Source organism: Monodelphis domestica, chromosome 5, assembly GCF_027887165.1.
Source record: "Monodelphis domestica isolate mMonDom1 chromosome 5, mMonDom1.pri, whole genome shotgun sequence".
Taxonomy (NCBI): Eukaryota; Metazoa; Chordata; class Mammalia; order Didelphimorphia; family Didelphidae; genus Monodelphis; species Monodelphis domestica.
Genome location: NC_077231.1, coordinates 264,131,062 through 264,155,303, shown reverse-complemented (window position 1 = coordinate 264,155,303; position 24,242 = coordinate 264,131,062). Strand labels below are relative to the sequence as shown.

Genomic DNA, 24,242 nt, shown 5'->3' with positions numbered 1-24,242 from the left:
ATTATCATTTCAAATTTCAATTGAGGAAAATCCATCAAATATCTGATAACATAAAGGTATTTAACATATATATATATATATTAGTAAGAATCTGGTCTGAAGTAATAAGCTATTGAAAGATATGAACAAATGTTTCTCAAAAAAAGAATTGCCAACTACTAACCATGAAAGAATACTACAAATCACTAATAAGAATGCCAGATAATACCTCACAAGCAGGAAAAAGACAAAGACCTGAGTTAGAAATTATCAGTATTAGATTTGTTATGGAAAGATAAGCATATCACTAAACTTTTGAAGAAGCTGTGAATTGGTCATATTATTATTCGGGGGGGGGGATTTGCGATTAGATTAAGAAAATGACAGTTTTGATAGCCTTTGATCCAGAGAGTCCACTGCTAATAATTATATCCAGTCAGATTAAAGACAAGTAGAAAGTTCCAATATTTAACTAAATAGTTGTAGAGAACTGGAACCACAAAGCAGGTGCCCCTTGATTGAAGAGTAATAAGCAAATTTTGATTCAGAACTGTAATGGAATATTACCGAGTAATAAGAAATTATGAAAATGAAGAGTTCAGAGAAGTGGGGGAAGACTTCCAAAAACCGATAGAATAGAACTAGGAAAACAATGTGCATAATGCAAGTAAGTGTAAATTGAAAGAACAAAACCTTCCCAAATTAATTGGGATGATGTTTGGCTCTGAAGAAGGGAGTGAGAAAATACACCTTTCTTTCTTTCTTTCTTTCTTTCTTTCTTTCTTTCTTTCTTTCTTTCTTTCTTTCTTTCTTTCTTTCTTTCTTTCTTTCTTTCTTTCTTTCTTTCTTTCTTTCTTTCTTTCTTTCTTTCTTTCTTTCTTTCTTTCTTTCTTTCTTTCTTTCTTTCTTTCTCTCTCTCTCTCTCTCTCTCTCTTTCTCTCTTTCTCTCTTTCTCTCTTTCTCTCTTTCTCTCTTTCTCTCTTTCTCTCTTTCTCTCTTTCTCTCTCTTCTCCTCTTTCTCTCTTTCTCTCTTTCTCTCTTTCTCTCTTTCTCTCTTTCTCTCTTTCTCTCTCTCTCTGTCTCTCTGTCTCTGTCTCTCTCTCTCTCTCTCTCTCTCTCTGTGTCTCTCTCTCTCTCTCTCTCTCTGGAATTAGTTGTTGATAGTTGTTGAATACTGCCTGTACTTTCAGACTTAGTTGATTGTGTTGGTTTGTTTGTTGGTTAGTTTTGCTTAAAGATTTTTATTGTAAAGGGCATCTTCCTAAGAAGGTTAGATGACAGTGATATTAATAGAGGTGATATAAAACAAGTTAAAGATTAAAAAGAAAGTGGTTTTATTTATAATATAAACATTTTCATGAGGTACCAAGGTAAAAGTTTTTTTCTTCCCTTACTTTTAAGGTTGGGCTCATGTTGTTTGTGCCCTGTATATTCCTGAGGTTCAGTTTGCCAACGTTTCTACGATGGAACCTATTGTACTGCAGTCTGTTCCACATGATCGTTATAATAAGGTACAGTATATGTAATTATAATTTTTATATAGTAATTTAGGAACTTTGGGTTTTAAAATTGTAAAATAATTATTGAAATGAAATGTCCCAGTTCCTTGCTTGAGACGTTTGACTTCTCTATCGGGCACCTAGATTTGAATACTAGATTCAGTCTGAGGAGAAAATGACTTATAATTAGTGTCCATGTGGCCCATAATCCATAAAAGTATGTCCCAGAGTAAAAATTTTGAGCTGACAGTTAATTTTTTTCCATACTCTGATCTGGAACCTCAAAACTATTGCTATCTTGATATACTGATAGATCTTACCTTTTCTCATTTTCTCTTTTCCCTTCTGTCAGGCATGCTTGAAGTATAAACTTTCAGTTTTTAATTAACAAGCTTTTATTTTCTTTCCTTCCCCCATCTTACCCCATTAAAAAAAAAAGTTAAAACTTATACACATAATCAAGCAAAATAAATTTCTATTTTGTCCATATCTAGAAATGTCTCATTTTGTGTTTTGATACAACAGATCAATTTTTTTATAGCTTATTTATAAAGGAACGAATAAATTCAAAATATGCCTAAAGAGATCTTCTGTAACATTTTTTTTGGGGGGGGCCCTAGAGCAGGAAAATGTAAGATACTTGAGGATAGGAATTATTTTGCTTTTGTCTTTGTGTTCCATCTCTACCATACAGAGCAGAAATTGGTAAATGCTTATTAATTTGAATGGAAAAATATTACACAATACACCTTTACCCACCAGCCTTTTTCTCTCTTGATCCAAACTTGGAATGATTGCCTCCTTCTTCGAGACAGCATTCCTTACTTTGTAGTTCCATTTCTATTTATTATTTTCCCTTAATCCTATGGCCTACTTCTATACTTTACCTTAGTCACAGACAGATGGTCATTCTCTCTCTTCTTTTTATCATTACCCACTTCCATGTTTAAAAACAGTTCTCAGTCTCATAATCTATCTTTTCTTGTGACTTACCACTCCTGAATCTGTTGTTCCTGTCTTGCTGGCTTTCAATTGCGTCATTCTGTGTATTCTTCTTTCGGTTTAGCTAATCATTTTAACTCCATAGCATTAAAAAAAAAAACAAAAAACCCCCAACACTTTAATTTCTGTCTTAGAATTGATACAAGTATTGGTTCCAAGGCAGAAGAATGTGGTAAGGGTTAGGCAATGGAGGTTAAGTGACTTGTCCAGGGTCACATGGCTACAAAGTATTTGGGGCCAAATGTGAACCTGACTCCAGGCCTGACTTTACCGGCTGAGCTCCTAGTTGCCTCTAACAGCATTTTTTACTCTTTAATTCTTGCTCTTTTGTTCAGCTGCTGCTCATTCTTTCTCAAACAACCCTGAATTATTCCTACCGTCCCGACCCTCTTCTCCTCCTTACTGTATCTGTAGCAAATTAGATAATTGTGCATATTGGGTATAGGATAAATTCATGTTATCCATTTTTAACTGGGCCCTTTCACCACTGTTACTCCTACCTAATTGATTGCCTCTCTCAATACCTATGCAAGTTATTCTGAATCTTCTTTTCTTCAGGCTTCTTATTACCTAAACCTCATTCATCATTTGAGGATTTTGTCTCATAATTTACTCAGGAAGTTGAGGTCATTTTCTATAACACCCTCTTTTGCCTCTTGTGTTTCATAACACCTTAACCTTCATTCCCCACTCTCTCCTCTTTTACTCTCTTATAATGAAGTATATGACCCTTTTTGCCAGCACCACATCTCTCTTTGATCTTTCTTTTGTCTTCTTTAGAAGATATCCCCTCCAATAATTTCCTCTCACTCAATCTTTCCTTCTCTCCTGGCTTATCTATGCTGTCTTTAATCCTGCCCAGTTTTCCACATCCTTTAAAAAGACCAAGACCTATTTCCATATTATTGATATTTGCACTAGGTTGATTGCTTAGAGTCTACATCCCCAATCGTATCTCCATCAACCCATGTGATTAAGCAGTTTCCCACATTAGACAGTATAGTCCTTTTAAGCTCTTTTTCCTAATTGTGTATCTTAGAATTCTCATTGTGTGTCTTAGAATCGATACGAAGTATTAGTTCCATGACAGAAAAACTTAGGTAAGGAATAGGCCAGGAAGTGTTTTGAGGTCAAATTTGAACCTAAAATGTCTTGATTCCAGGTCTGGGGCTATATCCATTGGGCTACCTACATGTCCCTGAATGCAGTTTTGAGTTTTAAGTGTTGTTAAGACATTCAGTTGAAGAGAACAAGTAGTTGGAAACATGGGATTGACTCTCTGGGGTAAGGTTCACAGAATTTCAGATTTGGAAAGGACCTTTATTGTCCATTCTGTATCCTAAAATGAATTTCTTTTATGTTACCCCTGATAAGGAGTTAACCCATCTTGATTTAAAGAAGGAGAACCCATTACTTCTGGAGGCAATACATTCATCTTTGGAGAACCCTAATAATTAAGAAGTTTTCATGGTATCAAGATTAAATGTTCATTTTGTTCATAATTCTTTGTTCTGTGGCCATACAAAAGTAGCCAAATCCCTCTTTTACATTACTGTCTTCCACATACTTGAATGTAGCTATTATTTCCTACCAGGAGGACTTCTCTAGGTTAAACAACTCCAATTTTTTTCTCTTTAAATTTTATTTAATTAATTAAGAAAGTTTTTCCATAGTTACATGATTCATGTTCTTTACCTCCCTCCTAGCCCCCTCCTGTAGCCAATGCTCAATTCCACTGGGTTTTACATGTGTCATTTATGAAAACCTATTTCCATATTATTGATATTTGCACCAGGTTGATTGCTTAAGAGTCTACATCTCTAATTGTCGTATATCTATCAACCCATATGATTAAGCAGTTGTTTTTGTTTTTCTTCTGTGTTTCTATTTCTGCAGTTCTTTCTCTGAATGTGGATAGCATCTTTCTCATAAGTCCCTCAGAATTGTCCTGGATCATTGCATTGCTGCTAGTTGAGAAGTCCATTACATTTGATTGTACCACAGTGTTTCCGTCTCTGTGTACAATGTTCTCCTTCTCCTTTCACTCTGCATCAATTCCTGGAGGTTGTTCCAGTTCACATGGAATTCCTCCAGTTCATTATTCTTTTGAGCACAATAGTATTCAATCACCAACAGATAGCACAATTTGTTTAGCCATTCCCCAATTGGAGGGCATTCCCTCATTTTCCAATTTTTTGCCACCACAAAGAGCGCAGCTATGAATATTCTTGTACAAGTCTTTTTTTATCTCTTTGGGGTATAAACCCAGCAGTGGTATAGCTGGATCAAAGGGCAGGCAGTCTTTTAGAACCTTTTGGGCATAGTTCGTTCCAGATTGTCATCCAGGATGTTTGGATCAGTTCTCAACTCCACCAGCAATGCATTAATGTACCAACTCCAATTTCTTAAGCCATTTAAAAAATATTTTTGAAAATTCTGAACTTCAACACCAGCAAGAGAACATTTCCACATATATAGCAGATCACAAAAAGAGAATTTTACTTGAAACTGTGAATCTCCATTTTGTACTACTTGATTTTTAAAAAGTATATAATAATTCCATGCTATTAAAAAACTACCCTGGGCTTCTGGACTTTGTTTTGAAAACTCATCTGATCCTTTTATTCATTTAAAGAAATGTTTTAGGGGCTCTCTTACTTTGGTGTCATTATATTGCTATTCTACTTCAGTTGTGCTGGCCAGATGATTGTGTCTTTCTCCATTTTGAGTATTTCACCTTTTTCTCTGGAAGCGAAGGCATTTGCATGTATATCATCATGTGTTGATCATTTCATTGATCAGAATTCTTAAATTGTGGGTATACCCCAAGCCTCAATCCTAGATTCTCAAGATGACATCATCATCAACTCCCCTCAGTTTAAATATTCGCTTTGCCTTTGATCTTCATTTCTATCTGTTCAAATCAATCCATCTGTTCCTGGCCTTTTTCCTGAATTCCTGTTGCACATCACCAGTTATTTATTGAATATCTCAAACTGAATGTTTGGGGAGACATCTTAAATTCGACATATTTAAAGTAGAACTAGTTATCTTTTTTCCCTCCTTCATTTCTAAATTCTCTTCCCTTTTTCCTACCCCACACCTACTCAGTGAGAAGTCAAGAAAATGTTCATTACAAATATGTGTACCATCATGAAAAACACATTCCTGCTTTAGCCATGACCAAGGTAGAAAAGAAAGTATTTCAGTTTGGATTTTGAGTATCATTTCTCTCTCTGTAGATAGTATATTTCATTATGCTTCCTTTGAAATAATTGTGGTTGATCATTGGATGGATGGAATTTATGGATCAGGAATTTATATATTTTACTACCAGCCTCCTCTGCTTCAAAACGGCTATTTTTATTGAGGTCACCTTTAATTATTTTAGACTTCCTGGATTGTAACCTCAGCATCAGCTCTGATTCCTCACTTTTCCTTACCCTTTATTTCAGTCATTGGCCAAATCTTGCCATTTCTGTCTTTTCATAGTAGGCCTTCATCTGTACCCTCCTCTCCATTCTCAACCATTATAGTTCAAGCCCTCAATAGTTCTCACCTCTCACTTGGACTATTGCAATGACCTCTTAATTGATCTTCTAGTCTCGAGCTTCTCTCCACTCTACTCCCATATATCCTTTACACAGCTGCCAAATAGATTTTCTTTATGTGCAAATCAAATCTGACCATATTACTCTATTCTAGTGGCTTTCTCTTGCCTTTAGGATGAAATGTAATGTGGTGTCCAGATTATCATGCTTGAGCAAAACTGACAACATATTGTTTTCCCATCCGTTTTTGAGTTCTGAGGTGCCTAAGGCCAAAGTGTTTAGCAAAGTTTAGTGTCCAAACATCATGTAATACCCTTTTCAAAATGTTTCTCTTTCCCTAGATCTTGTTCCTCAAGCTTGTTCTTTGTTCTTGTTAGGTAATCCGTATATTTTTTCTAGAATGTGGAACCCATATACACCTTCCACATCTAATACATGGTACTCTTATTCTGGGTTCTAAGCCTGCTCTATGACCAATGTCCTGCACTGGGAACTGTGTGATCCTCAAATCTGGAAACCTAAATAAATGTATTGCTCATTCAAATTCCAAAAATGATGGTATCTATTGTTTTGTACTCTTTCTGATTCTGCTGCTTGTCAGTAAACACCTCATTAGTCGATTTCATATCTCACATTACACTCAGTTCAGCCACATTGACTGAAGGATCTTTTGCTCACATGTGAATTCCATCTCTTGTTTATGCCTTTATTTTTTTGTGCTGTAGTTCTCATTCCTGGAATTTACTTCTTTTTCTCCTCTGCCTCATAGGTATCCTTCATTCTTTGAAGACAGTCCAAGCACCATCTTCTAGCTGGAATACTTTGCTGATCTCCCCCACCTTTTAGGGCTTTCATTCCCTAAAGGTCTTGTACTTTGCTATCTTCTATTTATTCTTTATGTACATATGTTTTTAACTTTAGTCTTCTTATCCCTTGTATCTAGTATCATGCATGATTCACAAGAAGTACATAGTGCTTATTGGTGTGCCATTTGATTGGACCTAGCGTTTCAGATTTCAAACATCTATCACTGATCATTCCTTCTTGTCCATTTGACTCCATTGATCTCTGTGTGACTATTGCCTCTCATCATAGTCTATATCAGCAGGGATGAATATTGTCAGCATAGAGCAGATTTTCACTATAAGTACTAGGATTGCTTAAAGGAACCTTACAGGTCATCCAGTACATTTTCTTCATTTTATAGTTAAACTTAAAATCAGAGAAATTAACATGTATTGTCCCTGGTTACAGTGATAATGAATGGTAAGAGACAGGATTTTAACAAGATTTTTCAGTTCAAATTCAGTCTTCTTTCTACTGCAATCCATCACCTAAAATAACCTAAAATCCATCTCAGATTCATTAATATGTCAATGAAAGTAATTAAAATATCATGCCACTTAGTTTTATTTACTCAATTCTAAATTTAGTAACCAGCAGGAAAAACAATTCAGATTTATAAGCAAAATAAAAAGATTAGCATATGTAAAAGTCTAACATCACATCATTTAAATCTTTGTTTTTTAAAAAGTATTAGCTTTTTGTAGAATAATAAATAATTTTTTTTACATATGCTTTGATTTCTTTTATTTCTGGGTATTTTTTTCCTGCAGATTTTGTTGCTGTTAATTTTTTTTTTTGGATAATTGTGATCATTTTGTATTTTGATCTTGTGGTTTCTTTATTTTGAATTACTTCATCTAATTTTAGCATATTCATTTTTATTACACATTATTTTTTATGGCACAATTATATCCCATTGTGTTCACAACTTGTTTGTCCATTTATTACTAATCATTGAGCACATAGCATATCCTGTTTTTCACTAATAATTACTGTGACTTTTAAAATTATTTGCCTGCATTTCTATTGCACAGTCATCCATTTCTTTTGACTTGTGATTCTGGATCTTCTGAGTTACACAGCCAATTTCAATTAAAAAAGTAGCAGTTTTTAAAGGGTTCTTTCAGAAGGTTCTATTTTTTCTCCCCCTTAGCAAAATGTTTGATAGCATCATGGTTATCATATGTATAGGGATAATAGTAAGGGGGTTAATAAAAAGGAAAGGAATAATAAGACTGGAATTTGAGAGCTAGGACGAAATTCACAAATCATCTGGAGTAACAATTCTTATCCTGGGATGTATAAACTTTTAAAACTACATTTCCATATAACTGGACTTCCTTTGGAATCATCTTTATTTAATTTTACTAAAATACTATTCTGAGAAGGGAACCTTTGGTTTCACCACATTTTCAAAGTAATTCATGATGCAAAAAAAGTTGAAACCCTTATTTATTGCCAGAAAAAAATTTCAAATTAGATTCCCTTGTAGATTTTAGTAAGTTGGTCATTTAAATAATTTAATTTTTTATTTTAATTTAATAATTATTTAAAATTGTACTAATTTAAAGAATAATTATATCATTATATGTTGCTGTGGTTAAAAAAATATCTGGGTTGAAGTCTCTCCTCCAGTACTTAACTTTTTGAATTTGGCAAATCACTTAAGTTCCCTGGTTCTTCATGTTTTAAATGGGGATAAAAGTACTTGAATTATTGTAGGTCTAAACCACTACATAAATATATTATTAATGGAATAAATTATATTGCCAGCAGACAAGTTGAAAAGTAGAATTCTAGGAGAGATTTGGAAAGATGATGGATGAATGAACAAAGACATCCTCAGCACATTTGGGGTTGGATAATAGATTTTAAGGACGTGAAATTATCATCAAATAAAAAGCTTTTGCAAAACTCTGTTATATACCATTTATTTATGTAATGTGGTTTTAGATAGCATATATATATATATATATATATATATATATATATATATATATATATATATATATAGAGAGAGAGAGAGAGAGAGAGAGAGAGAGAGAGAGAGAGACACACACACACAGAGAGAGAGACACAGAGAGAGAGAGACAGAGACAGAGACAAATGCACCTTGGAAGTAAGAGTGGTCACTCCAGGACAGGAAATTGCCTTTGACAGCTTTCACCCAGACAGGAATAAAGCTATTGTTAACAGTCATTCTGAGAAAACCCTTGTTTTGCACCTGGATATTTCAGTGTTGTAACTTTATTTACTGTAGCTCTTAACTGATTTCCTCATTTTCCCTTTCTATCCTTTCTACTCTGTGTCTTTACCTTCTTGAAGGAAAATGTAAAACCTTGTGAATGAATAGAGCATTGGACCTAGAAGTCAATTCCAAGTCTCAGATACTTAAAGTCGTGTGTCCTTAGATAAGTCACTTAACATCTGTCTACTTCAATTCTTATCTGAAAAATAGGGATAATAATAGCATCCCTATCTCAGAGTTGGAACAAAAGAAGATATTATTTAAAGACACTTTACAAACCTCAGAGAGGTAGATGACAATAGCTGTTAATACTGTGACAGTAATGACTCCCACTACATTTTCCTACTCAAAGTTTGTGAAATATTGGAGCCTATATAATCGTCTTGTTTCTCTCTTTTGCCCAACATAATTCTTCAGAAGAGAGAAAAATCGTATGTCTTTAGGAAGAAGACAAGGAAATAATAATTTTTGGAAAGCTAAGTCATTGACAGACATCTGAATGAAATCTTCATCAAAACTCTTAAAAGAAGTGAGCTATAGCCATTTTTGGTGCCAGATAATGTTGTTTAAGTGACTTGCAGTTTGAAAAAAATCTTGGTGTTATATTTGCTCACAAATTCTTTTACCCCTTCTGATTTTACTTCTGCTTTTCTGGACACTCAAGTTTCCCTGTATAGCTGCTGTCCATTATTTTCCATTTTGAATGGAAAAATTGTTTAATGCTTTTAGAAAAACACATTTAATGCCCTTTTGATTGTACAATACAATTATCAAATATTTTTAAGGAAAAAGAGGATTATAGATTTATATCCTTTCTTGATATGAGTTCTTGCTATTTTATATATCTCTTCCATCTACTAGTTCTTTGTTTTCTACTCTTTTCTCCAGTTTTTAATTATGCATTAATTTATATGTGATTAATTGATGCAATATGTTGTGATTGATGATAGAATTTCTCCTATAGAGTCATTCCTTTTTCTCTTTAGTCTAAATACCTGTCTTCTCTGAAGAGAACTCATCTTGGCTGAAATTAAGGAGTGTTTCTTTAAAAAAAAAAGAATACTGCCATGATAGAAAAACAATGGTAAAAACATTAGATTTAAAAGGATAAAACAATGCTTATGTTGCTGACTTTTGTCTTTTAGTAGCATGGATAAATCCTTAGCTTTTTTTACCTTCATTTCCCTCAACTCTGAAATGAGACTTATTGTACCTGTTCTGATTCATTCACAGGGTTGTTTTCAAAATGAAATGAAATATAGGTTATGTGAAAGGACTTAGTTAACATTAAAGAAATATAAGTGATATTACTAATAACCTCTATATTAATATCTTGGAAAAGATTAATTCTATATTAACTTCTTCATTTAGCCCTTAGGATAAATTTTCTTTTTCCTTTATATATCAACACTTTATGTATTCCATAAAATGCCTTTCTTTGATTGCTAGGCAGTACATTATTCAAAGTCAGTTTTTCATCCGTTTAAAAATTATTTCTATCTTTTTATTTTTTAAACCCTTTCCTTTTGTCTTAGAATCAATTCTTTGTATTTGTTCCAAGGGAAAAGATTGTTTAAGGACTAGGCAATGGGGATTAAGTCAAGGGTCACACAGGTAGGAAGTGTCTAAGGTCAGATTTAAACCCAGGATCTACTGTCTCCAAATCAGATTTTAAAGAAGTGTAATCAAACCTCTTAGAAAACATGTTCTCAAATTCCACACTCAAGCTGCCTATGAGCAACCTTCATTACCCCAGATAGAGGAGGGAGGAAGTACTTGTATAGGATTGTTGTACAGAGGGGAAGGGTATTTGGAAAATGTCCTAGGGCACTGTGGAGAGGGAGAAGGGAGCAACCCTCTCCGGCACACAAGGGCACACATGCCCTGCCTTGGCCAACATGGTTCTAAAGGATATATCTTTAGGCAGTATAGGTTGACAAGTAAAATATTGAAAATATTTTCAGCCAGTGATGGTGAACCTATGGTATGCAGAACACTCTGAGTACTCAGCAACTGTGGCCCCCTGAGAGGGAGAGGTAATCCATTAGAGCTGCTCCCCACCCCCTCTCCACTGTGCCTGATGACATTTTTTCCCCACATCTCCAGCCCCTCTGCCTAGCAGCCCAGTGGAAGTTCACAGAGACTAAGGTGGGTGACTCACAGGTGGCAGAGCTGTAGGAAAATGGAGAGAAGTGCTTGGGGCCACTGCTATTTCCCTCTCTATACTTGATGGGGCCATTCCTCACTTCTCCTGCCCCACTTCTTAGCAGCTCTCCCTCCCCTCTGTGGGGTAAGGGTGTGGGGGAAGGCATTGCACTAGGTCTGGGAGGGTGGGGTGGGAGCAGGGCCTGACCCTTCAGCTCTTAAAAGTTCACCATCACTGGTCTAAGCTCTAAAATTAGCAATTAAAAGTAGTAAAATTTTATGTAAATTGAAGATAATTTCCTTACAAAATAATGCAATAATGGTTTATCTTCCCAAATTTTAATAGAAGGGATTATTGTTATTAACTTTAGCAGTAATTGTAAAATCAATTTAGCAAAGGTTTTTTAGCCCACAATGTGTGTTAGAGCGCACTACTAGGTGCTGGAAATACAAAAGCAGAACTAACTGATCCTAAGGCATTCATATTTTATAGGAGTAATACAGCAAGGAGGTATTATGGTGTAGTAGAAAGAACATTGACTTTGCATTAAAGAGGATTTGACTTCAAGTCCTAATCCTAATTAATTGCATTCGTTTGCCTTTGTTCACTTAATTTCTCAGATCTTTAGTTTCCTGGTGAGATATTTGAACTAGTCATCTACTCTGAGGTCCCTTCCATTTCTAAATCTGTAATGCTATGTAAACCAGTAGATTATTGCAAAGTAATTTTGAGAGGGAGAGTGTACTAATACTAATACCTAGGCTAAGTTGGGGACCAGAAATGGCTTCTTACAGAAGGTGGTAGCTGAGCTATGTGTTGGAGGATTCCATAGATTTTACCAGGTGGACAGTGCACCTTAGACACTCAGAGCCAGGTACCCAAGTCAGGAGGCGCCATGTCAAGATTTAATACTCTGCTTAAGTGCTACCGTTAGATGCTTTCCTAAAACTTGGAGCAAATGATTTTGGCTTTATGTGTATTCTTTTCTGTAATGCAGATAATCAAAAATTTTCTTCTGTTAAGTATCCTATAGAACTGTGAAGCAGAGAGTACTGATGAGTTATTTCCATATCACATTATTAATTGGGATAGAGGAAGCAATCTACCTTAAGAATCAGCACAGATACTTTGTAATTGTCAGGATTTGGACTTAATTTCATTTTTAAGAGGTAATACTTGATTAAAATGAAGTAAATCTGAGGAATATTTACCAATCATGGGCCAGACTCTTGTTTAAATATTGCTGCAATTTTGCATTGTCATTTTCTTTTTTCTTAAAAAAGACTTGCTACATTTGTGATGAACAAGGAAGAGAGAGCAAAGCCGCTACTGGTGCTTGCATGACATGTAATAAGCATGGATGTCGACAAGCTTTCCATGTAACCTGGTAAGTATTTTACATTGCTATTTTGAAATCTGTGGACATAATTTGATAGTGAAAAAATATTTACAGTAAATATTATAGGTTGGTTTTACATCTATAAATGGCATTATTTTTGTTTAAATTATTATATTCATTATTTCATTAGCACTTGGAGTATTCTGATAGTTTTGAGCCCAGGAACCCAGTTTCCTGTCTGCATCCAGCTTCCACTTACCAACCTAAACCCCAAAGCTACAAAAACTTATTTGTAGGATGTGAAGTTTGGGATGTCATACCGTAGAAGATATTTAATAAAAGCTGGATAATTTAAAAAAATCATTAAGAAATATGATTGATGTATCACAAAATATGATTTAAAAATAGAATTTTTAGATATCAGAGAGAGTACTCTGTAAAGATCAGGAGTGAAATTGAGAGGGATTATTTGGCTTAGTACCTGGTGCCAACAAATATACCATTGCTTCATGGAATATCACAACACATTTCATAATAGCCATTTACAATTGTATATGTTTAGGGCATTCCTCTGGAGATTTCTTTTTTAGCTGACATTGATAATGAACCTGAGGGAAATTTCATTTCCCTTTGTTTGATGACAAATTAATGATTTTTTTTACCTAGTTTTATTATGATCTATTCATATCTCCATCTTTTCTATGAAAATAGAATAAATAAGAGATTCTAAAATGCTTTGCCAAAGTTGGCTAAAACCAAGGTGAACTGTATCTAAAGCAGAAATTCTTTTTTTTATTTTTAAACTCTTACCTTACAGAAGAGTGGTATGGGCTAGACAATGGGGGTCAAATGACTTGCCCATGGTCACACAGCTAGGAAGTATCTAAGGCCAGATTTGAAGCTAGGACCTCCTGTCTCTAGGCCTGACTCTCAACCCACTGAGCCGCATAGCTGCTCCCTTAAAGCAGAAATTCTGAAAAGCTCCAAGAACTTAATTTTTTTTAAAGCAAACTATTTATCATTAATTTCCTTTGTAATACAAGTGTTTTTGTACTTTTAAAAATGTTAATGTTTAAAAATGTTAATGTTATGACCCATTTTAAAGTAGATAAAAAAATTAATTTGGTAATCCTGACATTGCCTTGCTTGCCTATGTACCCATCTGAACTTTATTCTTTTCTGTTTTCCTTTAGTTATCTTAGGTTTTTCATTGATGGTCGTGTGTGTGTGTGTGTGTGTGTGTGTGTGTGTGTGTGTGTGTGTGTGTGTGTGTGTGTGTGTGTGTGTGAGTGTGAGTGAGAGAGAGAGTGAGTGTGAGTGATTTTCTTTTCCTTTATGTTCATTAAACATTCTTTTAATAATATTTAGAATTTTCTAGGAATCAAGGTCTAGATCAGTGTCTTGTACTTATTAGACTCTCTTCCCTTAGTTTTCTTAATTTAAGTTTTGACACTGTTGTCTTTCTCAAAGTTGATTACATTTCTCCCATTCTTTGTAACCTTTCAAGAATCATTGGCACTGACTAGGGAAGCAAACCTTCTTGTTAGTTGTTTTATCACCCAAAGGTTTTAGTGTGGCTGACTTGACTTGAAGTCATCAGACTGCTAGATGCTGTCTTACTATATCTTTCCTTACTGTGAATATTATCTCTAAAAGCCATTTTATTTCAGTTCTAAGTCAAGAATTGTTTTCTTGGTAGAGAAATTAGAAGTAAAACAAAAGTTGTTAAGCTTTCTTTTCGGTTTATTATCTTTTATCATCCTGTCCATCCCTAGCAGTGATCCTATCCTGTTTTTGATCTTTTCCTCCCAGTATAGTCAAACCCTGCTGCCCCCACTTCCAGTGTGATCTTTAGCTTTCTTTAATATTCTTGCCTCATAATGGATTTTACCACTCACGGCAGGATGATGCCATGCTTTTATTTCAAACTTCGTTACTAACTTCTCTCTTTAGTACATGTGTTTTTAAGTTGATTGCTTAATCTTGACCTATTTAGAGAATTCCTCCTTTTCCTTCAAACTTCAGTGGTAATTGCATATTTAAGAAATTCCCATCCTTCCTGGGCTACTTTCCCTAGAGAATGTAATTTCATGGAATTCCACTTATTCTTTAAGAACCTTTGAAATCTGCTCTTCCAGAATACAAGGGTCATGTCATATATTCCTGGCTTTTTTCTGTTTCTGTATCACAGACCCAAGGAGAAGGGAGGGATGTGGATACTTTCTTTCATTGTTCACACAATATTTATCCCAGCAACCAATCTTCCCATTTTGATGAGAATCATTTGCAGAGTAGAAATCTTCCATTTTGGTACTTCTCTTTTTGAAGGATGAATTTATAATAAAACAAGTGAAGGAGATGTTAGATACCCTACTTTGAACTAAGAGAATGTTCTAGATGAAATTTAGATAATTGAAATTTCCTATCACTCTTCTATCATGTTCCTGTGTCAGTTTTGGGTTGTTTTTTTTTTTTTCAAGTCATTTGCTTTGCTAATGTTGCTAAATCACATTCTACCTCTGTTGATCTTTGCCCAAATGATTATTAGTGGTCTGCCAAACCATTTAGCTTTCAGATTTTTTCATATATATACTTACTTACTAATAGATTTTTTTTTTAAACCCGTACCACCTTCTCTCTTGGAGTCAATTGACTCCAAGGTGGAAGAGTAGTAAGGGCTAGGCAATGGGGGTCAAGTGACTTGCCCAGGATCACACAGTTGGGAAGTGTCTGAGGCGAGGTTTGAACTTAGCACCTCCTGTCTCTAGGTCTATTTCTCAATCCATTGAGCTACCCAGCTGCCCCCACTAATAGATCTTATTGATATCCACAAGGTAAAATTTGCCTGCTTGGGATAGTATCACTAGTTCATCAGCATATTACTTTGTGTGTTCCTATTTAGGTATATGAGGCCATGAGTTTTATTACTGGTCCTTTTTGTCAGAATGATCAGATGTTTGCATTTGGCCAGAAGTATAACATTAGTGTTTGCTTCAGAACAAAGATTTAGGGTTTTAACACATTTTGGGGGTCATGTAATCTAGCCCCCTCATTTCATAGATAAGGAAATTCTAGCTCAGAAAGTTAAATTATTTACATCTGGACTCACAACACTCTTTTCTAATACATTATACTATGAACATATTTTAATTATTGACTTTGATTTTACTGTTTCTAAATATGGTCATATTCATTGTAGAAAGCCTATGTGTCTTTTGTGAATTATATGTGATAAAATTTTAGACTGAGGATTTTGATCAGTGCTAACTAAACAAAAGAGAAATATGTTTACTAAGGATTCTAATTAGACTTCCCAAATTCTTTTTGGTATAGTATCGTGTATAGTTGTATTAGATTCTCATTCATTCAACCCTTAGCTTCCATATTGGAATCAATGCTGTGTATTGGTTACAAGGCAGAAGAGTGCTAAAGGCTAGGCAATGGGGCTTGAGTGACTTGCCCAGGGTCAAATGGCTAGGAATTGGCTGAGGTCAGATTTGAACCTATGACCTCTTGTCTCTTGGCTCTCAGTCCACTGAGCTACTCAGCTGCCCCCTGCATTAATTTTAATAAAAGCAACTAGGACAAATTTCCAGACTCAAAAGTTATGGCATTTGTATTGAGTCAGGACAATTGAGTGACATTTTGCCATAGCATGATGTTAATTTCACCATGTCAAACAATATACAAGTTTAAATGTATTTAAATCCTTGTAAAAAGTACTTTGATTAAAAAAAAAGATAAGCTGTTAAGTATTTGTGAATAGAGTAATTCCATCCCATTTTCTGTGGTTACATTCCTAAGAAAATGGCACAGTTACTAACTACAGGAACTTAAACCCTAAGCTGTGAGCCTGAACGTCCTGTGGATATTGTGGATGAGAACAGACTGAGCTGAAGAGAGAGTGATCATTCGGACTTTCGGGAGGTGGGCGCTTGGCAAGAAAGGGAGAAAGAGAAGGAAGGAATGGAACAGGAAAAGGGAGGTAAAGGATATGATGACAGGATGGTGAGCATTTAATATTTTTCTTGCAAGAACTAGGTATAAATTTTAAATCTATGGCGTCGGAAGAACTTTTTCAGTTCTTTAGAGTTCATTACAGAATTTAGTAGTAATCTCTAGAGTAGAGTAGTAAAATACTAAAAATCTTTTGTACCTTTAGGAAAATTTTATGTATTAAGGATATTATTGTGGCTTGAATGTTTTTTATATTTTTGGCTTTTATTTTCAGCGCCCAATTTGCAGGACTCCTTTGTGAAGAAGAAGGTAATGGGGCAGATAATGTCCAATACTGTGGCTACTGTAAATACCATTTTAGTAAACTGGTAAGAATTTATCTTAAATTTAATATGAAAATTAAGTTGTTTTGTTTTGAGAGTAAGTGCATTGTCTAAAAAAGTTTTTCCATTTTTTTTCTTTTATATAAGTAAAATAGTCAATGAATTTTTATTTTTATGTATATTGCTTAAAAGAAAATCTGCTTTAGGATGCTTCTCAACAGAATTTTAAAAACCCAATAATTAATTGAACTTTCAAATATTCTTTTAAATAGGACAGTTACTAAAGATAATTTAGTATTTTCAGCTTAATCTGGAGTTGAAATATTTGAATGAATTATCCACTTTATGAATAATTTGTGCCATTGGTTTTTCCTTTTCTAGTTTCATGACTTCTGTGGATTTGGCTTCTTATTCAGAAGAGCTGATCAAATCACTACATTTTGTTTCTTCTTGTTTTAGGATAGTGAGGTGAATTAAATTTCCTTTGGGAATTAGTTTTAAAATTAATATCTGTGCTTTCTTATATAAGCATTGATATTTGGATTATGTATTAGTCGATGATATTATATTCATATATTCCTTGAGAAAAGCATACACAACGTGCACACACACATATATACACACATATATATATTTGATGTCTTACTGATTTGTACATAATGGTTTTGGGTTTTAGTTTTTTCTTCTGTTTTTTTTTTTTTTACACAATGGCATTTGCTAATGGAGGAAAGAAAAAATAGTTTGTGTGCACATGTGAACACACACAAAATGATAAACATTAGATAGAGCCTCATTTATTAAATCTAATCTAACCTGGAATAATTGTGAATGTCGTTCATTGTAGGTATGAAACTACTTCTATATTATTCCAATGAAATATACAAACGTATTAGCTGGAGGTTTAAAGGTCAAATATTCTAAGAGAAATAATAAACGAGATTTAGTCGTTTTTAGTATGAATAGACCTCTGTTTTCTAGTACTTTAAGATATTGTCCCAATTACCTTATTAATTGTGTGGCTTTTTAAAAGATTTAAGCTGTATGTTTGCATGATACTGCCAAGATCTCGTATGGCCAGTGTTATTTAGTTTTACACCTATTGCTTATGATCACTCAGAGAAATGCACTCACATTTTCCTTTTTTATGCAATGGCTTCAATTTTCTATAATACAGTTTTTCTTACTATCTGTTAGTTATGTTGTTATTAATGTCTTGTAAATGCATGGGTCTGATATTTACATTCTTTTTTCACTTATTTCCTAATAGTAGCTAAATAATTTTTTTGTACAAAGAATGATTTTAGAGAACTGTCTTTTGTCACTGCTATTAGCATAATTGGAAGATCTCATGCTTTGTCTAGGTGCATGTAGTGATTTTCCAAATATTTACTACTTCTAATTTTAGCAGTTGCCTTAAAGACACTTTTCTCCTTTCTAGCTATACTTTTAAAAACAGACATTAAAAATGTGGTGAATTTATTTTAAAATAGTCTATATATTTTCCTTTATCATGGAAACCATGGCATTTAAAATATATCAAGAGCAGAGTTAGGTTTTCTTTTACTTTGCTTTGGATAATTATTTGACGTCTGTCCAAGCTAATTATAAAGAGTGAAAGAATTTTTCATTTTTCCTGTTAAGATATTATATAAATCTCCCACTTGAACTGGCTTATGCCTTTAAAAATAATTCCTTTACTATTTTATATACATATAAACATATGTATATATATATACATATATATTTTCTCTTTTAGAAAAAGAGCAAACGGGGATCTAATAGGTCATATGATCAAAGTTTAAGTGATTCTTCCTCTCACTCTCAGGATAAACATCATGAGAAAGAGAAAAAAGTAAGTGGATTTGTTGTTGCTAATCACCTGGCACATCTACTTAAAAGCATCTTTTTCCAGCTAATTTTTATTTTTGTTAGTTGGAGGCTTTCACATATATTAAAAAATTGAGATTAATAAAGGGTTGTAGGTCAGATTTTATACGACACTTTACAGAAGTATAAACAACATTGCTACCCGTTTCTTTTCAACATTAAAAAACAGCATGAGACACAGCATGATAGGGATATATTTCTTGCATGTATTTTCAGTAGCCTTGTGAAATCTCTGGGTGATTTAAACAATAATGTTGGTTTTTATGATGACTGATAGGTTGTAAATATATTTTTTACTAGATTTTTTTTCCTGTGTCATGGAAGGAGTTTTGAATTTTATGTTGTTTGTTGACCATTATTTTCAGTGATGTTGGCCACCTAAGCCTAGTCCTTATAATGGCAATAATGCCATGCCAGTCACATGAGAACTCTAATCTTTTAATAAAAATATAAATAGCATGCCTAAGAACTATGCCACCCTGCTAACTAACCCCTTTTCTGCTTAGGTTTTAAAAGCTACATGATTAATCATAACCTAGGAGCTAGTGTTCTTTATAATACAAAGAGTTTATAGTTCTTTAAAGACATTTTATGCATTGGTCATAACTTGGAAAAAAAGAGTATGGTATAAAATACTTAAACGCAAATATTTTAAAAGGTTTTGAGAGGTGTTCAAAAGCAAAATGAAATCTTATTTAAAAATTTTTCATCTAGATGTTTTCTACACTCAGGATTTGATGATCATAATGAAACAATTGACATAGTGCACTCTAAAAAGAGCAGTTTTAAAATTTGTGCTAAGACATTCCTGTTCCAGTAGTGTCAGAAAATGTGATAGATTTTGACAGACCAGTTTTTTGTTATATTACTTGTTTTACCTATTTATATAGTCTTTGAGGCCACTATTAAAAAGCAGTTATTTTAAGTAGTTACATAGTCTGTCTGCCCCAAATAATGATACTTTTAGATAGACTTGTTTGGGTTGGTAGTTAAATTTTCCTTCTTTTTCTTCTACCTTCCTCCCCTCATTTAAATTTAACATATTTTTTGGTATATCCAAACTATACTATAGTTTTGGTGTCCCTTAAATTAAGGAAATATCTGCATCAAGCACAATAGGAACACTGTAGTTTTAATGGAAATAACAGATGTGTGTGCTACTGTTCATTGCTATTTTGTATTAGTTCAAGGAACTTAGACCTTTGGTATCAAAGAGGCACGATTGCTTTGAACTTTCAGAGCTTTGGAGGGTTTTATTTAGCCTTTTAGTTTGCATGAACTGGGGACAGTCAATACCATGTCTAATTGATTACAAAGATCCTATCCTTTGTTTTAAATTATATTATGTCTTAACATTGTTTAGAAATACGTAGAAAGAATAATATAATATTTAAATTATTTAAAATTATTTTCCTTCTCTCTATAAAAGAACAAATATTAAGCCATAACCACAGCAACATTTCATTTAAATTACTGAAAGTGTCTTCCTTAATTCTAATATCCATTTATTTATAGGAAGAATTGATTAAATTTCCTGGACTATGGAATTTTTAGTGTCATCCTTAATTGTGAAAGCAAATTAATTTTTGTTGAATATCATGTTTTTTAAATTAAAAATCGATTCACAAGGTTCATATAGCATTTTATTTTGTGAGGTAGTAAAAGTTAAATAATTTTCATTTTTAGACATTACAGCATAATAGAACCCTCATCTTAGTAATATAATCTGTGTTTTGATTATGGTTATGCCCCTAGAATTTTATTTTCCAAACCTAAGTGGAATATTGGTATTCGTCTCTAACTTGCATTTGTGATAGAGTAAAAGGGTTGTTAGATTTGAAGTCTGAAGTCTAAAGGCTGAAATCCTGTCTCTGTGGCTTAATATCTATGTAACTTTGGACTATAGTTAATTATCTATAAAACTAAAGGACTGCATTTTCTCTGAGGTAATTTCTAGCTGTGATTATATAATCCCTTGATCTTATTCCCTATTCCTGGAATGTATTTTTTGTGTATCTATCTGTCCAGATTTTTCTCAAGGTCTCAGCTTGGATGTTCTCTATCGTCAATCATGAAGATTCTTCTTTGATTCTTCCCACAGGATAGTGACCATTTCTTTCTCAAATACTCTTTCAAAAAAATGTTTCAGTGATGTCTTTTTTTTTATTACTATAGCCACTTCCCATTAAGTCCACTATCCTCACTCCCAAGATCTAATAACAGTGGGTTTGAAAGAGAACATTTGAATAATCTTTTGTGACCATTTCACAGTGTGCTTTGATTACTAGAGCATTCATTTGATTTGCAGCCATAACACCTTGCTTCAGATTCTAGGTTTCCCCTACTTCAGAAAGTTATGTTACTTTTATAGAACTCCATTTCTTCATCTGGGTAATGAGAAGTCTTTAGATTAGAAATAGAATATATTGCTTCTAAAGTTTCTTCCATTTTAAACCCATGATCTTATTAACAAATAACTCATTATATCTGAACCATCTATAGAACTAAATGTCTGTAGCCCCCTACTTCTCTACTAAAATTCTTCAAATGTCTGTCTGATAGCATTTTGTATCTTGACCCTCACTTATTCTACATAATAATGAACTCATTTTGTTGAATCATGGAATTTGAGAGTAGGAAGACACCACAATAGTATTTGGGTTAAAGTCATTGTTTGAAGAATTTCTTCCTTCTGTCTGATTATGAGGTTCTGGAATTCTGGGAAATGGAAGCTTTTAATTTTTGTTTCTCTTTTTTTCTTGGCTTTGTATCTTCCAATGTAGACTTTGAGCCATGACGGAGTTGAATGGAATCAACATAGTGAGCATAGACAAGTCACTTTCCCTCTATAGGGCTCTACTTTCTCATTTGTAAAATGTGTAAGTTGGATTAGAGAAAAAGAACTAACATGAAATCTTTGGTTTGTTAAAACAAAATAGAGTTAAATATTTAATTGTCTTTACTACAGTAAGTTTTTTATGTAAATATAAAACATGTAGAATAGTCCGACTAATTTAAGTCTTTACAGATTTTCTTTGATTATCTTATTTGACTTCTCATTGAATATACTTTGTAAATGGTTTGTAAATACATTGCTTTCTTGGCTCCTCTGTATATTTTGGTTCTTGCCATTTGCCTGGAAAGAATAAATTGTTTCTTTTATGGCACAGGTCCCAAAGGAATGATCATTTAGTTTTTTGGTGTCTGAAAAGTTTTGATGATGAGAGATCCCTCAAGCTGAATTTTGAAAAATTAAATGATTTTGCTATCATTATCATTAGGAACAATTATGTTTCAAGACTCTTCCCATTGTGATTATAATCTGTAGCCTTGGAGAAATGAACAACAGAAATCCATTCAAACTATGGTTGTTCAAGATGTCAGATTTACTGAATCATTTTCATGGTTTTCTGTTATTGTATGTATAGTTTTTAAATCCTTTTTCTTAATACTTTGTAAGAATTTTAACCAACTTTATCTCAGATTATGGCAAAAGTATTCTCAAGATGGAATATCTAAGGTTTTAAAAATTAATTTCCCTTCAATTCCCATTCTTCCATTTCTTTATTTTTCTCCTGTTTCTTTGTTGGGTGCAATGTATTTATCAACTCAATTGTTTATATGTTCTTCCGTCCTTTGATCACTTATGATAAAAACAAGATTCAAGTTTCAAGTGGGACCTGTCCGCACTTTTTGGTAGAGACTTCTACCTGAACTCCATAATTATGTGAGATAATTTTCCTTAGCCTTTTTTTCTTTCCTCCTTTAGTATATTTCTCTTCTTTCTTTCCTCTAGGTCTCTGTCTAATTAGATGCCCTCTATGACCCTTGGAATAGTAGCATTTATAGGGGGCAAACATATCAGCTCTCCAACCTTAGAATGTAAGCAGTTAACTTTGTTATATCCTTATGATTGCTTGCTCATGTTTATTTTATGTTTCTCTTGATTCTTTTATTTGTACTTGGAATGCTTGCAGGGCCTCTATTTTATTAAATATATATTTATCCTCCATAGTATTTTGCTCACTTTTGCTGGGTAAGTTATTTTGGCTTATATGCTTTGTGTTTTGGTATTCTAAGTGCTATTCTTTTATGATGGTGGCTGCTAAACTCAAGTGATGCTGACATTCCTCATTACTGGAATTTTTTTTTTCTGTGGCTACTCACAATATTTTTTATTTGATCTAGAAGTTCTAGATGTTGGTCAAAATATTTCAGGAAATTTTGATTTTGGGGTTTTTCAGAAGTAGAGTAGTAGATTCTATGTTTTATTACCTCATTTTGAAATATATATATATATATATATATATATATATAAATTTTCTCATGCTTTTTCAAATAGGACTCATAGGTCCCTTTTTGGAGGGTGGGATTGAGTCCTAGCTTTCAGGTTGGTGATTCTTAAGTTTTCCAGGTCAATTATTTTTTCCTGTGAAATAGCTTACATTTTCTTCTAAGTTTTCAGCCTTTTAACTTTATTATAATATTGCTTGTTTTCTCATGGAGTTAGCTTCTCTTTAATACATTCTAATTTTCAAGGTGTTTGATACTTAGTTTTGTCCTCCTGTGTCAAGTTACTTTTTTCTCTTTTTCAAAACTTGCATTTCTTTTCTTGTTTCTTCCTCTGGCACTCAGTTCATTTATATTCAAACTCTATTCCTCTCTACTAGTAATTTTAGCAGAATTTATGCTGAAACATAGGTGGAATAATATCACAAAGTTCCAAGAATGCTTTAAGAATGCCTTCTATTTCCTCACAAGTTGCTATTATTTTATTTTCCCCCACCCAGCTGTACTTTTGGACAAGAACCTTATTGTGAGGAAATCCTAATCAAGAAGGGAGCAGAAAGCACTGAGGGTACTTGAGAGGTGTGAGTACAAAGACTGATGATACAGTCTTGAAGGATGATTTTCCTGATGATGAGGTTCTTGTGGGTATAGTGGAATCCAGTCCAGAGGAATATAGCTCAGTAGAGAAAATGGGAAAAAAAATGAGTGAGGGAAGATAAAGAATTTTTAAAGCATTACCTGGCACTTTGTGGTATTACTCTATTTTTATTTTTATTTTATGCCTTACTCTGCCTATGGAAAAATAGCAATAAAAATATTTTGGATATAAATACTTTTTATTATCAAATTGTTGCTTTATCTAAATATGTGGATTGGGGTATGTGTGTGTGAGTGTGTACATGCGTGCGTTGTGACTTTATTATATAATGGTTGCCGGGATTCAGTTCTAGTTTTAACATTGTTAAATCAATGAGGGAAAATATAATTCTGTTTTTGAAAGTTATTTGTAGTAAAATTTGAAGGAAACCAATGCATATAATACCTATAATTTCAAAATTGATAGTCATTAGGGAAGCCTTTTAGAAAATAATTTTTCGTGATCATAATAGAAGTAAAAATATCATCCAGTATATAATTTCATTTAACATTATAGAAGTCAAACATCTAAATAACAA

General features: G+C 33.4%; 1 protein-coding gene across 16 annotated transcripts in view; it reads left to right on the top strand.

Annotated features, from left to right (window-relative positions):
* The window catches only part of MLLT10 (MLLT10 histone lysine methyltransferase DOT1L cofactor), a 271,323-nt gene that overhangs the window by 99,212 nt on the left and 147,869 nt on the right, over window positions 1–24,242 (top strand). For 11 of the 16 annotated variants that reach the window (XM_016426362.2, XM_007504883.2, XM_016426361.2 and 8 more), the window contains 4 exons: window positions 1,381–1,490; window positions 12,555–12,658; window positions 16,842–16,935; window positions 18,647–18,742. In XM_016426362.2, the coding sequence (XP_016281848.1) occupies window positions 1,381–1,490; window positions 12,555–12,658; window positions 16,842–16,935; window positions 18,647–18,742 (404 nt within the window). Of the gene's footprint in view, window positions 1–1,380; window positions 1,491–6,865; window positions 6,896–12,554; window positions 12,659–16,841; window positions 16,936–18,646; window positions 18,743–24,242 lie in introns of those variants that run through there. The other 5 variants (XM_016426367.2, XM_016426364.2, XM_056800134.1 and 2 more) reach the window with 5 other exon arrangements.